The sequence below is a fragment of the Cottoperca gobio genome, chromosome 17 (genome assembly GCF_900634415.1).
Source record: "Cottoperca gobio chromosome 17, fCotGob3.1, whole genome shotgun sequence".
In the NCBI taxonomy this organism is placed as follows: domain Eukaryota; kingdom Metazoa; phylum Chordata; class Actinopteri; order Perciformes; family Bovichtidae; genus Cottoperca; species Cottoperca gobio.
The window spans coordinates 14,155,272-14,170,294 of NC_041371.1; the positions used below are offsets into that span (position 1 = coordinate 14,155,272).

At 42.1% G+C, this 15,023-nt stretch overlaps 2 protein-coding genes across 4 annotated transcripts; both read right to left on the bottom strand.

Moving 5' to 3' along the window:
* Positions 1-50: 50 nt before the first annotated feature.
* Positions 51-8,708, bottom strand: sema4e (semaphorin 4e). Of its 3 annotated transcripts, none has more exons than XM_029452827.1 (16): positions 8,323-8,708; positions 8,161-8,217; positions 6,840-7,152; positions 6,539-6,684; positions 5,491-5,553; positions 5,316-5,414; positions 5,085-5,184; positions 4,874-4,984; positions 3,754-3,905; positions 3,386-3,564; positions 3,123-3,279; positions 2,729-2,951; positions 2,495-2,610; positions 2,196-2,353; positions 2,054-2,106; positions 51-1,245 (listed from the first exon to the last, which is right to left on the bottom strand). In XM_029452827.1, exons 3-16 carry the CDS (start codon positions 6,946-6,948, stop codon positions 572-574), a joined length of 2,340 nt encoding a protein of 779 aa, XP_029308687.1. In that variant the 5' UTR covers positions 6,949-7,152; positions 8,161-8,217; positions 8,323-8,708; the 3' UTR covers positions 51-571. The 3 variants fall into 3 exon arrangements, with proteins under 3 accessions (XP_029308687.1, XP_029308686.1, XP_029308688.1); XM_029452826.1 differs by having other exon boundaries at positions 8,315-8,708; XM_029452828.1 differs by lacking the exon at positions 8,161-8,217 and having other exon boundaries at positions 8,525-8,708.
* A 1,187-nt stretch (positions 8,709-9,895) lies between these two features.
* On the bottom strand, positions 9,896-14,908 carry stap2a (signal transducing adaptor family member 2a). The gene is given in 13 exon segments (XM_029452831.1): positions 9,896-11,299; positions 11,638-11,766; positions 11,847-11,901; positions 11,903-11,943; positions 12,044-12,146; positions 12,807-12,876; positions 12,983-13,114; positions 13,208-13,335; positions 13,337-13,360; positions 13,453-13,509; positions 13,588-13,707; positions 13,787-13,858; positions 14,637-14,908. Coding segments are annotated over 13 exon segments (1,233 nt in total). The 5' UTR covers positions 14,883-14,908; the 3' UTR covers positions 9,896-11,243.
* Between the last annotated feature and the right edge of the window lie 115 nt (positions 14,909-15,023).

Below are 15,023 nucleotides of genomic sequence, written 5' to 3' on the forward strand. Positions count from 1 at the left end.
ATTATTTTAGAGTAAAAAACATTGAACATCTGAAACTAGGTCAGTCTTCAGAAAGAGACTGGATGTACATAAACAGAAGTACGCAGATGATTCATAACTGCAGCTATCTTCCACATCTGCTCTTCACATTCTTGGCATGTCCGATCTTGTTGAAAACTAGTTCACACTGTTGGTAGAAAAGTTTTAATACAATAAAGCAATTATTGCAGCTAGTGGTTACACATGAAATGGCTCAATTTCAGTTATTGTACATTCCCTGTGAAAATCAAACCAATCTTTCAAAGATATTTAAAATCTATAATGGGATTTACAACGATTAGTAGGGAGCTAAAACACTTTACACAACATTTTAAAACTACAGAATAAAGCAGAAATTCAAGTGTCTCTCATACTTTTACAAAAATCCTGTTATTGAATCTTTGTCTCAAAGATTCAACCACTTATGTTTTATACTCCCATAAATTGAGATTTGATCAATCTGAACTGATGCATCCAAATAGTTTGGGGTATTCTTGTTAATTTCTCAAACTTTAGCGCCGTTCAACGGGAAATTTAAATGCGCTTGTCATTTTCAAATGTCTGATTCGTCATCAATATACTGCAGAGATGGAAGAGTAGCCTGTGGGTTGTCATTCTCCTCTACACTGAATGCCACCGCCTCCTCTCCAGTGTGGTTGTTATTCCTTCCGTTGTTTGCTCCCAACACCAGGGGCTTGTCCTCTGCCGGTGCAGGCCTCAGAGCATCCTGGTACTTCACGCTGGCGTTCAGCCCCCCCTGCTCATGGGTCTCCTGGGATTGCTCTCTATTCTTCTTTCTGCAGTTCCAGGGCAGCGGTAGGTGACCTTTGTAAAAGTTCCAACCCAAAAGGGCAAGCAGAGAAACTAACAGAAGCCCAACTACGACCTGAAGTCCAGCGACAGAGGGGCCGTCCATCCGAGCCTGGGGAGGAATCACACTCCTGCCGCCAGATCCCGCTGTAGCCATGCTAACCTGGTACTCGGCCACAGTGGTCGTGTACTCGTCAGCTTTGGAGAGCTCCACAGACAGGCAGCGGTACCGACCGGTGTCGGAGTCTGTGGCGTTGAGGATGAGCAATCCGTCTCGTAGAAGCTGGAGGCGTGTCGAAGTGGTCAGAGGGCTGCCGTGCCGCTCCCAACTGGTCTTTGCCAGGTTGGAAGGCGAAGGGCAGCGGAGCTTCAGGTTTCCCCCGGGCCAGATGGACCGATTCATAGGCTTCACAGGATCTGGAAACAAAACGGGTCCTTCACATGCACGCATTTTCATTTTAACAATCAACCTCAATTATGGTTCTTTAAAGTTTAAGCAGGCGATAATTAAGATTTCAGTCTTGTTTGATTTGGCGACACCCTACTTACTGTTGGTAACTGCAAATGTAGTTTAATACTACACGTCCCAGAATACCGGGGGCAGCAATACAAACTATTGTCATTTTAATAAAACATCAGGCGATATTTGGCCATTTTTGTACACGGCATGAGTCTGCAAAATCAGCTAAATTAAAAGCAGTTGGTTTCCTCGCTGACGCTTAGAAGTTGGAGGTGTGCAGCCTGTGTTCTTCACCTCTTAATCTAACAGCTCGTTGTGGCTGCTCCTGACACCGTGCAATATTTCAAACTGATCTGCTGTCCAAAAATGCCAAAAATTAAAATAATGTTTTGTTTTGTAGATGCAACGATAGCGGAAACACATTGCATATCATGTGACTACTTCATTGTGAAAGTCAACTCATGTTTCGTCAGTTAAAGAGTTAATGTGAAGCTGCAGCAGTAGGAAATGTTCGGTTTGCATTAGCAGGACTTTTTCCGGGAACGTTGCCACAGACACCCAGGTTGTAATGATACACATTTATAAATATCGCAATATTTGAATCAGTGGGCTCAATCACCATTGTGTTTCCTTATTAGGTGATACATAGTGACTTAACAGACATTTATTAAAATGCAAATCTTTAAGATTACTTTTTTATTACAGTTTTTAATTCATTTAATTTAATTTAATTCAATCATTAGGTGATCGTGTGCACTAACTCACCAGCATCTGGGCAGAGAGAGGCATCGCCTTCTTTCAAACTTTGGATTAGTTCTCTAAAGCAGAAGATAAAATAATGGAAATTTAGTTTGGATAAAATTGGATATCTACATTGCATCCTCTACATGTTGGAACAGCAGCCTACCTTTGTGAACTAGAAAGGAAAACACATTTCCCAACAGCTTTGTCCCAGCCGCAGTATGGGTCTCTGGCTAGAACACAGTCCATACAGGATAAGGACCTCCCGCAGGTGGCCAGTGGTGTCTGTGCTGCTCCGTAGTCTGAGCCGGCATACAGCTGACCCTGTACACAGTGGATCCATCACACACAAACACAGAGCAATGACACCCATGTAGGTGCTTAACCGTAATACCCAATGAACACACATTTAGTGATTTAAAAGTAATAAGACATTCATTAGGCTACAACAGAGTTTTAGATTACCGTGACATTAGAGAATTTGAGAATCTTGATTGGCTCTGGGGGCTGGAAGAGTTGCACTTCCTCTATGATGAACATCTCTCCGTCGTAGTTCACTGCTTTCAACATTGTGCCTTCCTCTATTCGTATGAAAACATGGACACATGCTATATTTAAATGCTGACACCTATGGCCTGATGCTTACCACCGATTCACCAAGTTATCAAAAGCAGCAAAGTGAAATATACTGAGACACACCTGTGCCTATGAACATCACATGGTACATCTCGCCACCTGCAGCCTGCACTCGGTTGACTATGATGCGTGTGAATGTAGCTCCCCTTCGCACCAGAAGAGGCCTCTCTCCTATTGGCTGGATAGCTTGGTCCATGAGGGGCTTATCTTTGATAAATTGAAGGGTCTGGTCTGGGATGTCCAGAGTCTGAGTTATGCCCGCTTTACGAGCCTCATTGTCTATGCACTGGCAAGGGAAGAGGGGAAGGAAAGAGAAAAGAGAGAACAACAGAGACAGAGTACAAAAGGAATCAGTTTCCTGCTGGGACGCTCGTAAAAAAAAAAAAAGAGTTGCCTTTTGAGTTTTGCCTTTGTTTCTAACACACGCACACACACGCTGAATAAAGGGCAGACTCACAGCTCCAGGCCGAGGGACGGGGACTTCTCCGCTGTACATCACCCACTTAACAAAAGAGGTTTCTACGGGGACAGCGGTCTTGTACTTGCCCTCCGCAAACACTTTGCTGATGTCAGACACGCGGTACGCACACACTGCAGACAGGTCTGATGTGTCTCTGAAACACACACAGAAAATGTGAGCCAAATGGTGTGCCAAAGCCCATTAAAGAGAAAGAGACCCCGCTCCCTCAAACACAAACATGTTTGTTAATTCAAACGTACGACTGTGGTGTGAAGACGGCGTAGAACAAACAGTCCTTCCAGTGTTTCTGTGGGTCACACGAGCGGTAAGTGTCCTGGATAATGTACGGCAGCTGAGACTCCAGCACTGGACAGTCCAATCTGGCCTTCAGGAAGGATGTCCATTTTTTCTGCAAGGTCCTCCGACCTCCAAGATCCCCCTGTGAGCACAGAAAGACCCCATAATGCCACATTGGCAAGTGAAAAAACACAAAGACAAACGGGATGCACAATCAAACAGCGGAAAGGGCGTAATAAGCGCCCCTGAGGAAGTGCTGTTTATATGTTAGGAGTGTTTTGGGAAATGGAGCTGTGAGAAATAAGTGCATGCACAATAAACTCTTTTTCACCTTGCATACGCGGGCCACACGGGAAACCAACAGTTTGTTGTAGCAGTCGCACTCCACAGCTGACTCACTGAAGAACAGGTAAACCTTGTCATCATCTCCCTCCTCACTCAGATAACTCTCTGGCATCTGAGCCATGGAAACAAAGTTGGGCTCTGGCATTGAAAGAAGAAAAAACTTTGACTGAGCCACTAATCAGGTTAGACGGTTCACTTCGGTTCAGAGTAGTGCTCATTTTGTCAGCTTTTTTTAGTTATTTAGTCGTAGCCTTAGTCCTATGTCAAATGTTGTTAGTTTATATCATATTTAGTCAACCTCATCCTGTGTTTATGCCTCCGGGCAGGCAACAGCCAGAGGCCCGGAGGCTATGTTTTCTGGGGTTGTCTGTCGGTACGTCCGTCCCAATCTTGTGATGCGATATTTTAGGAAACGCCTTAAAGGAATGTCTTCAAATTTGAAACAAACATCCACTTGGACATAAGGATGAACTGATTATAATTTGGTGGACAAAGGTCAAGGTCACTGTGACCTCATACAACACATTTCTGGCCATAACTCAAGAATTCATACACTAATTATGACAATTTCACACAAATGTCTAAAAGGATAAACTTATGAAGAGACGACATTTTGGACAGACATGGATGTAAACTGCAACTTGACTGATTGGGGGAGGCATACAACCACGAAGCCGTAATTCTGATATATTCAAGTTTTAGTATTAAATCATCAGATTATATTGAAGATTTCAGTGGGTCCGATCTAGCATAAATATTTCCTCGTTGCTTTCTCCCAAACCATGTTGTTGTCATTGTTAGCTTTAACTTAAGTAAGTATGGCGAGTCTTACTGACTGTGCTACCAGTGTAGTCCTGATATGGCACGCGCAGCTCAGGAAACAGAACTGCTGCATGAAAAAAAAGTTTATAATATATTGTCTCCTCTTTTATGTCAATTTCTTTTTACTACATTTTATTCTCATCTCGTCATCCTCTCGTCTCAACATAGAAACAAAGGTCTTTGACAAACATATTTAGTCATAGTTTTCGTTAACAAATGAACACTGGTTCAGAGACAGTGAAGCTCTTGCACGAACAAACACTTTACATACTATCACATCTTACCATGAAGCCAGGAGCTCTTGAACTCAGTGCGTATAGAAACAGGAGAGCTGCGCATCAGGACGGGTTCAGAGCCCAGGAAGTTCATTGAAGTGGCCGAGTATAAGTTGTTTTCTGGCAAAATACAACAGCAGAAACAGAGACACAAATTAAAAATGTTGCTACATCAATCGTTCATCCTCAATTTCTTATATGTTGTATAACTGCTACTCACCAACCATAATGGAGGCGTATCTCTGGAAAGGATCAAATGGACACTTCCCTTTGCCATCCTCTCCTTTCTTCTCAAGAGTCAGCTTTCCCTTGGAGTAGGACTGCACAGACAAACAAAGAGGCACTGCAACTCACAAAGTCTTATCCTAGTTATTTAACGCACTGATGATGATGTTGACAATAAAACTACACAGTATTCATTTATACACTATGGAATATGAATTTGTCTCACCATGTAATCACATTCAGGATCAAAAGCATTGGTTCCACACACATACATCTTATTATCCTCCGTCTGATGCAGGATCCTGATATAGTTCTTGCACTCCGTCTGCAAAGGCATTTTAAAAAGCAATGACAACCTGTGCTCAATACATTTTAAATAGCAAAAGCTAAAAAGGACCTACCTCAGGATCTTTTCCTTTATTTTTACACTCATCTTTTTGCTGTTGTGTCACTTCCCATTTAACCTGAAAGAGTGAAAAACAAATTTAGTTTTTAAATGTTTCTGTTTTTCCGGGTTAAGTGTTTTTCTGTTGCATCTTTCAGTATTGAACATGCCTTTACTTTAAGTTGACAGTGTAAGGAGAGACAGGAAACATGGTGTGATACGTCATCTTCACCAAGAACATTAGACTACTGGGCAGTGGTTGTAGAAGTATTTCAAGCTTTTACAAGTCAAAGTCAAAGTTAAAATTTTACTGAAGTAAAAGTACAAAAGTATCAGAATCTAAATATACTTAAAGTACCAAAAGTAAAGGTACTCTTTATGCAGAATGACCCGTTTGTGAATATTATTTTATTGAATTACAACTATTGATGCATTCATATGTACATTGCTTTATACTTCAGTGTTTTTTGTTTACCATATATACTGCCGGGTAGCGAGGGATCAGTAAAGTCCTATATTTATCTATAATAAAAAAATATTTGTTGATTATATTTTGTGTTATAAATCGGAATCTGTAAAAAATAACTAGAAAATAAAGTTATCAAACAAAGTAAGTAAGTAAAAAGTACAATATTTCCCTATAAAATGTTGTGGAGTAGAAGTAGAAAGTAGCAGGAAATGGAAATACTCAAGTAAAGTACAAGTAACTCAAAATTGTACTGTCCACCATCTACAAAGACACCGAGAGCAACACTTAACCATTTGCACCCTTCACTGAGGAAACAAGCAGTTAGGAAGATAAACGTGTAGAGAAAGTTCAAATGTCCTTGCAAATGTAACTATCGAGGTATAACAGCTGGAATCAGCAAATAACTTCCAGTAATGCTGGTTGCTTTTAGTACGTGTTGAGTGTAAGGCTCCATTCAAAGCAGAGAACTTGGCACAACACACAAGTTTGCTCTTAAAGATTTCATAGCCCTCGGCCAAGAAACATCTGATAATAAATGTCAGACTAGTGCTAACAGAATTGGCCTCGACTGCATTGTTCACATTGGTGTTCTTACGGAAGCAAGTTTCTTGGAGATGTCGTTGAGGTCAAGAGCGTACACTGCCTCCCTGGCACCGAGCAATAGCAGGTCCAGATCTTCTCTCAACAGCATGGTGGAGTAGTTGAACACTCCCTCCTCGTGAAACAGGTGAGCGTTGTCCCCTAGAGAAAGAACATGACTGATTAATAACTCATTAACCACCGGTGATTAAACCCTGTTTCCCAATGAGTCAACCCAATCTTACTCAAACCATATGTGCCAACACGAGTTGACACATTGTAAGCCAATGTTACACAAGACAGATAGCAACACTCACTATGGTAGGGCACAGATCTACGGGGGACACAGTCCAGTGACGAGTCTTCTTCCAGGGTCAAAGCCAGGGGTAGCAGCCAAAAAACACAGAGGGGCAACAGCGGATGCATGGCTCTTTTGTTCAAACTAAGAGGAATTTAAGCTTTATTGTTTCCTTAACGGTCACTCATACAGGGGCAAAGACAGCGAGTGGCATCTATGACGTGATGAGGTCTGCGCTGACTGAAGGGCATTGGCCCCTTTACTGGCCCCGCTCAGCAGGCTGTCCATGATGAGATGGATGGCACAGACCGAAGAAACAAAGCCGAGGAGGGCTGAAAGAGACAAGGTTGTATGGATATCACAATCAATTCACCGGACGCGAGACCTGACAGAAAAGAAGGTTAAAATATGTATAGCAAAACACAGGATAACAAAAATAAATAAAACAACATGTGAGGAGAAACACTTAAGATGTGCTAAAAACAAAAGTGAGAGAAACAAAGAAAAAGAGTAGAGGAATAGCCAGAAAGGGCAGAGTGAGCTAAAGTCAGCACGGCAGTAATTCTGTCAGTGCCATAGTGATGTTAATGTAGCACCGTGAAAGGCATTCAGCAGGGTGCAGGGATGTCAACTTCAGCTCTCCTGCAGCACCAAACACAAGCACACACAATGAGAGATTCACAGAGAGTGCCAAATGCTCGTGCAGATGAGAGAAGAGCTCTTGCAGCAATTTTGTTGCAAGAGCTGTTTCACACACATTGACCACAGGAAACATGTCTACCAGAGTGAAAATTAGCCTGGGTCTGCTTCTCTTTTAATTACAGACACAGCTGTTGTTTTCTGTTATTTTGTCCAGTGTTACTACAACCTGCAGAGTTAGTGGGTGTGTACGGTAGGTGCTTCTTTCCCAAGAGAGGTGTGCTGTTTTAGACTGATGAGCTGCGGCATGTCAGAGAATGCTGCTCCGATAAGATGTTTCACATACTTGGCCCTTGGGCCAAAACTAGCTTCACTCAACAACCTTCTGCGCGCGCACACACGCACACGCACACACAGCCAGAGCAAGAACAAGCCCGTCGTCAAGGGTATAAAAGTCCATCTTGAAGCATAAAAGTTATTATGAAATCACGTGTTGAGTCAAACATGCAGATTTCTAGTCATTTTAGAGCAAGCGTGCGTGTTATTTTAAACATTTTTAAGTAAAATTCTTATTTAGAGGGTTTACAACATACAGCTTTAAGCTCACATTTCCCAGAAAGCTTGCACAAACACACACGCACAGTGCAGCGCGAGCTCAAGCAGGTTAACCGTCAACACTCCTTTCAAAGTTAATCACTTACCTGCTCACTGACACGCCCAAGACTGCGGAGGTTTGCATTAAAAAATAGTCCCAACACCTGTTTAAACGTGATTTCGAAAGCATTAATTTTTCATTCATTAACATTAAAACTAACTCTTAATATTTATAAACGGAGGAGAAGTGTAATAACTTACACACTCACGTCGCTGCTGGAGCTTAACGTACGCTGAGATGTGAAACCTAGATTCGCGCTAGCTTGCAACTTCTTTTGAAAAGGCTGTTCCGTAGAAACGCTGCAGGTTCACCACTTCTCTAAAACCTCAGACGCAGCACAAAAAGCGGCTCTCTAACTCTGTTTGGTCCTCTCAAAGTCACAGCGGTCTTCCGTTATTGTAGAGACTCACATCCCGCGGTGAAAAGGCTGAATAGCTGGCTGCTGCTCCGGTTTGCCTCGCAGGTTATTTTTTGTGCTTTTCTTTTTACTTCCTTCAATCTGCCGTTGAGGCGGCGTAAGGCGCCGATCTCAGGTCTGATTAAATCTTCATTGTTCCCATATACTTTTGTCTGATGGTCTGACAGCTGATTCAAGATGGGCGAGGTTTAAGATAAATAGATCTGGCCTGGAGGGTGTACGTTTTTTTTTTTTACTTGAGCAACATGTCCAAACAGGCGTGATGGAGTAACGTTACCTAGTGGTGTGTCGGGAGATGCCTGTCCTGCATAGGGTCTTATCAATTGTTCTGATATTAAACAGTATCCGTTATAATAATGTTGCACCTGCACAAAATATGTGCCCTATTATACTACGTATAGGCTACTCACTTACTTATGAAATATATAGTGCAGTCCTAATAGACTTAGATGTTATATGTGGTTAATACAACATAACCTCCTACAAAATATGCAATCGAAAACTATTTCGGTTATTTTTGTCCACACATAACAGGCCAATGGTACAGTGCACCCAAATACAATAACAACAAAAACTGCCTCAACACATACATTCACGCCTCTATTAAACTCATGAGCTCTACAGAAGTATTTATTAACAAAAGAAAAAAGTAATTGATTCGAATTGGGACTGCACTTGTGTAAACAACTTTTTGGTCAAATGCATGGACATCAATTCAATCCATTTTTGTGTCTGTTTTTGATTTATATTATTTTCAGTTTTCATATTTCACAAATCAATAGAAAAGATTAAATTAAAAATAAATTAGAATTATAAAAATGAACATAACCTCTAAAATGAAAAATGTGGGTTGGCTGTCCTCATTTGAAGAACAAATAAATAGTACAGCATTGTGCTGGCCCCTGAAAGAGAAATGTGTATTGGTGCTGGATTCAAGTGTCCACTAAGTATTAGAAGAAAGGCTACTAAAGTAAAAAACAACACTTTAGTGTTTTCAGTGCTTCTAGTTTCAGAATTAAATGAGTGTAGCTGTATCATTAGAACAAATGTGTTTTATTTAAGTTTATACAATATATTGATACTAAAGGTGAGATTATGGTAGGTTATCTAAACTAAATAAAAGAGAAAAAAACAAAAACTTTTAAACTGTTAATAAATAATGTGGATCTTTGCAAACACATTTCTCTTTTCTATATTTCTGTGATGATCTCATAATATTGAATAATTCCAATATTATCTGATCTCATTTCTTTGTTGGCACTCACAATTTCAATCAATGGCTGGATCCGTACAGCCTGACATCTTTCAGGAAACAAAGAAGTGGTTTGCACAAGCTATCAATTCACAACAAGGACAAATCACATCCATGCAAAACCATTTAATGCCCTTGATATCTAACAAACACTATTCCTTGATAGTGATCGAGTAGACACAACACATCAGGTACAGACATACAAGACACTGTTTGTTGTAAGAGGACACTTATTGATCACAGTTTGCCACGAGTACTCAGACACTTCAAATCTACTGGCCAATTGACAAATGCCAATGTAGAAATACATGTTGTTATTGTTTAAGCCCCTTCAGACCTGTAGTAAATGATCATTTTGTTATTAAAGGTAGAGAGGTAGGGCGTGGTGTAACACCGCAATAAAGTCTTTGCTGGGTTCAGTTTGAAACATAAAAGTGTTGTACTAGAGTTAATACCCAAAGACTGTGTGCTGATAAGGTTTCTGTCCCTTTAGTTAACAGCCATTCCACTAGAGGGCACTCTCATATATGAATACAGTAGCTTTATTTTCTTGAAGAGGAGGAACAGAAATCACCTGTAGTTTCCAGGTGAGTCATAGCACCATACAGTAGCACGAACACATTAGCAGAGAATAAGGAAACACTTAAAAAAAAAAAAGCACCAACAGTACGGTTACAGTTGCGTCATAAATTAGCCACAACAGTGTCATTGAATCAACAATACATTAACGGTTGCTTATCCATCACAAATAGCACTCATGAGCAGCAGGCAGAGATTGTGCAGTTTTCATTTTGCTGGCCAGCTCGACCGTATTTAGAAGATTTTTTTTTCAGTCATGTTACATATGATGAAGTTGAATGAAGAGAATTGCTCGGCTGAAACCCGATCATGCCTGACTTATTTTACTTTCAGAGCAGATAAAGAGTCTCAGGTCTCAGGTTAGAGTTTGTCTGCTCCGGTGTTGATCTCGGCAGTCTGTGGTTTGTTTGTTCTTAGTCTCCAGTGTTGCAGCAGTAACATCAGCAGCTCAGACGAGAAAACATCAGGCTCAGTTGGTGGTCCAGTATGTGTCAGTCCTTTTTTAGCTGCCAGTTATATTGATTCAGTGTGGACTGTATTCTGAAGGTAAATCATTTGTAGTGGCAAATGTTTTGCTCAGACACAGTTTATAAACCGCTTTATGCAAGTGGACAAAGCTCTAGTGGACTGCTACCCCAACCAAGACGTTTTATTAACCTAATCCGGTGTTTACCAGCCAGTCTTGCTCTTAAGGAGCTAACCAGAGTCCATTTAATCAGTCCAACATGTTGTGTCTCCCTAAAAGAAAGTGGTGGTATTTGCAGTCCCTTGTCTTCCACCTAGAAGGCACAGGATGAATACATAGCTGCGGTGACAAGGGGTTTTGGCACTGAAGATTAATAATGCTGTGACAGGAAAGTTGTTCCTTATGATGAGTAAATCACTCCTGACTGGCTCGTCTCATCTCCAGCTTCATTTTGAGTTCCTCATTGAGTGCTGTGTAAAAGACAGAACAAACGCATCATGTTAGGTCTCTTTCATGTACCGCAGCTCTATGTGTTTCTAGTAGGGCTGCAACTAATTATTCTTTCCTTATTGATTAATCTGACCTTTGGTCAATATAATGTCAGAAAATGGCTAAAACCAGCATTTTCAGCTATTTCTGAATGAAAAATTACTTTAATGATTAATTAATTATCAAAATAGTGAGCGATTATTTTTCCGTCAATCAACTAATCGTTGCAGCTCTAGTTTTTGCTGTGCTTTATTAATTCATATGTTTTACTGTACATCAGGATGGATTGCAGCAGGTGAGCTCTGCATTGTCTACTTACTCTGTGCAAGAGGTGAAGGGGAGAGGATGAGTCGTCTCATCGGGTTGGTGGGCGAGGCCGGCACTGAAGAAGTCAGGATACGCCGGTCCGGGGCGGGAGACCTGGTCAGGGGGCTGCTGGGCCAACGATCTGCACCAGAATAAAAGCATCGATCATTATTGCTGTCTGACTGCGACTGTCTGCATGTGGTTTATGTGACAGAGGCAAACCTTGTTTTGGAGGCAGGGCAGGAGCCTTTGGCAGGGGGCTGGAGGGGGCAGTGTGGAAGTATCCTTTCTCCATTCTCATCATTGGCAGAAACATATGCTGATGACACAAACACAATTAAACGTGGTCAGCCTCATTGATTACTTGGAAGACGACGAATGTATCTCGAGAACACGCGTGTGCTGCATGTTCGCCTCACTGATATTCTCTTCGTAAGGCTCCTCCAGTAGGAAAGGCTGCAGAGTTCCTGCTGTCTTCTCTACCAGAGCGTCGATGACCTCATGAAGTGTAGCACAGGGAATCTGGAAGAGGGAACCTGTTGTATTATACGTCTAGAGCTGCTGGTTTGCCAATGCTGTTTACATACGTCTGAGACATTGTTGATTGCTGTCATCTCAAAGCATGTTCTATATTTATTCTTCAAATAATGTTTAAAAAAGCAGGTTGTTGCCATGTCTCTAAAAAATACAAAAGATTCCTAATAATTGAGAAAGCCCTTTAGACAATACATGGATATATGTGAAGATGCTAGCGTTATTCACTTCTGAGAAGTTGTCCCTTCAGATCTGTCAGCAAACAAGACAGAGAGCCGTTTGAAGATTTGCAGCATCAAACATTTTACTTCCCACTTCAAATATATCAACACCATGACACGGATGCATCGATCCAATATGCCAGTTTTGTATCGATACCAATACAATACAGCAGATCAGGTATCGGCCGTGATGTGACTGATCCACATTAAATACTGTTTCTTTAAAAGGTGTTATTATACAATCATTTGTCACATCAGTTATGGCAAGCTGTGGACGTAAAACACTGGATTCATCCCTAACCTGAGGTTTCCCCCGTAAAAACACAAGCATCATATAACTTTAAAAACTAAATATATATAAAGTCAATTATAATAAGAATTTACACAGAATAATTGTAAAGTGTATCTGCAAATATTATGCACTCACAGGATTTTCTACATCGATGACATAACCCCCTTGGTCCCTCTGAGTCACACGGTAATGTCTAAACACTGACCTGGAGCAAAAGAGAGAAACACACAAAAGTTTGAGACATTAGCGGTGCATGCTGTGTCAGACTGATATTTGCAGCTGTGGTGCTCAGATGTTAAGCAGCCATTTACCCATTGAGGTCCTGCCGAGTAGTGACGGCCAATGAGCACCCGTCTCTGCCTGGACGGAGCAACATGTTGCCACAGTCTGGGTGTCTCTCTAAAAGGACTTCAGCCTCTGTTCGAGACACCGGTCGGAAACACCTGCATGCCACACACTCACATTAAAAGGTCATATGGTCACACAATAATAAAAAAAAAAAGGTGCTATAGTGCATCCTCTCAAGGAGAACTCACGGTGGGATCTCTCCTACTAAAGGCACGGAGAGGGGTGAGGGAGGAGCGCGTGTAGGAGTGCGGGTTCTCCTCCTGGACCTTTCTTTGTCCACAACCTCCTTCAGCATCTGCAGCTGGCCCGGCAGCAACTGTGAGACAGGACGGTACATTCAGCTGGGATTGGACAGAGGGAAGATTATTTTTAAGATGGCACTAGAGAGAGAGAGAGAGAAATTGATGCAGGTGTGCAAAATATGAATATTTACATCTACAACAGAGTAGAGGAAACCTTTCCACAGCTCCCTTGATTCCAAGTTAGGCGCCTGGAAAAGACAACAGCACTGTTACACCTTGCAAAAAGTGTTAATTGTACTGTAAGTGTGTGTGTTGAGTGGCATTACTGTGAGTTTGGTCTCTCCATCCTTCATGCGCAGGATGAGTCTGGCTGCCTCCAGGTTTCTGTCCCGGCTGCAGTCGTCCTTCAGGGACACAAACCCACTGAGGTCCAGCTTCTCCACATACTGTAACACACACAAACATGCATCAGTGTCAACACAATGAGATGCACACACAACTAAATGTACACTGTCTGAAACTTACATGGCTATCCTTGGCATTATTGAAGAAATACAAAGAATTCCCACACAGACAGGTCCACAGTCGCCTGGACGCCTGCCACAAACAGAAATAAGCAGAATTGTGAAAGGCTATTTCCCTTTTTATCACCCTCCATGTCCCAGGAGATGAATAGGAAGTGAGTCACAGCTGCTGTCAATCTGTGGCCAAGGATCAGTGCAATACCCTGCACCTGAGCCAGGCTCACATTACATGTCTATATTGCATTAAAATTGGCCTAATGAGAGGTTGGGCCTGGGGGGAGGGTATCCCATTCTGAATGTATCACTTTATATAGCCTACAGATAAAACAACAACATGCAAAAGAGTTATTGAGGAATAGTTCACTGTATGTAAGTTTCTATTTGAGAGATTAGAAATGCATTTCAGAGATCAGGATGTCAGAACAATATGTCAAAAGAAGTCAGCATTGAGTTCTGGGTGATGAAAAAGATAAGCAGACATACTATATGGGACATAGATGCCTAGTTATTAAGATACAGCCACAAATCGTTCAAGTGATGTGATTTAAATGACATGCAATGTTTTGACAGCAATCGGGTTTCCACCATTCATACGTCGTGATGTGTTCATAGATTGCTGCACGCTTTCCCTGTCAGATTCTTGCAAGAGAAGATTTAGCAGCACAACATATCTGTGATCCGCTATGTGAAGCAATTCCCACCAGCAGTGTACAGTCTCGCCTCGCCCATTCTACACAAGGAAGTTGACAGCTCTCTGGGAATGGGGGATCAGCCGGTGTGCGCTGCATACTGACCACCGCTATCCACAGCATGCATTAGAGACAACATGGCACTGCACCGGGTGAGCCTACCTTTTCTTTCGGTCCTCGCTTTTCCAGGTATCCTTCGTAGTAGCAGGGCGGGAGCTGCGCCCGGGGTCCCCCTGGCCCTGAGCGCTGCCTGACGGGTGCAGCCGCCATGAGTGTCGCTGGCTGGGCACCGATCGAGGACAAAGGGGCGCTGAGTAATTCGGGGAGTGACACGCCTTCCCCGATGAGATAGTACTGTGGCAATAATCCAACAGCTGGCTGGTGAAACCTGCTGTGTCTCGGGATCATGCGGACGGGTGGCTGTGCAGATTAGAAATCGGATGTTTGGGGGATACATGTGTAACGTGTTGAGATGTTTATTGGACAAAACATAGCAGCTGTGCAAATATCAATGGATGGATTTAAATAATGTATGCATGTGAAAATAGA

What these genes read in the sequence shown, in the direction of transcription:
- sema4e (XM_029452828.1), bottom strand. Translation starts at nt 6,948, where the DNA reads ATGCATCCGCTGTTGCCCCTCTGTGTTTTTTGGCTGCTACCCCTGGCT. An exon ending in CAAGAGCTCCTGGCTTCATG is followed by an intron (nt 3,906 to 4,873) that starts GTAAGATGTGAT and finishes TTTCAATGCCAG; the next exon opens with AGCCCAACTTTGTTTCCATG. An exon ending in CCGTCCCTCGGCCTGGAGCT is followed by an intron (nt 2,952 to 3,122) that starts GTGAGTCTGCCC and finishes TTCCCTTGCCAG; the next exon opens with TGCATAGACAATGAGGCTCG.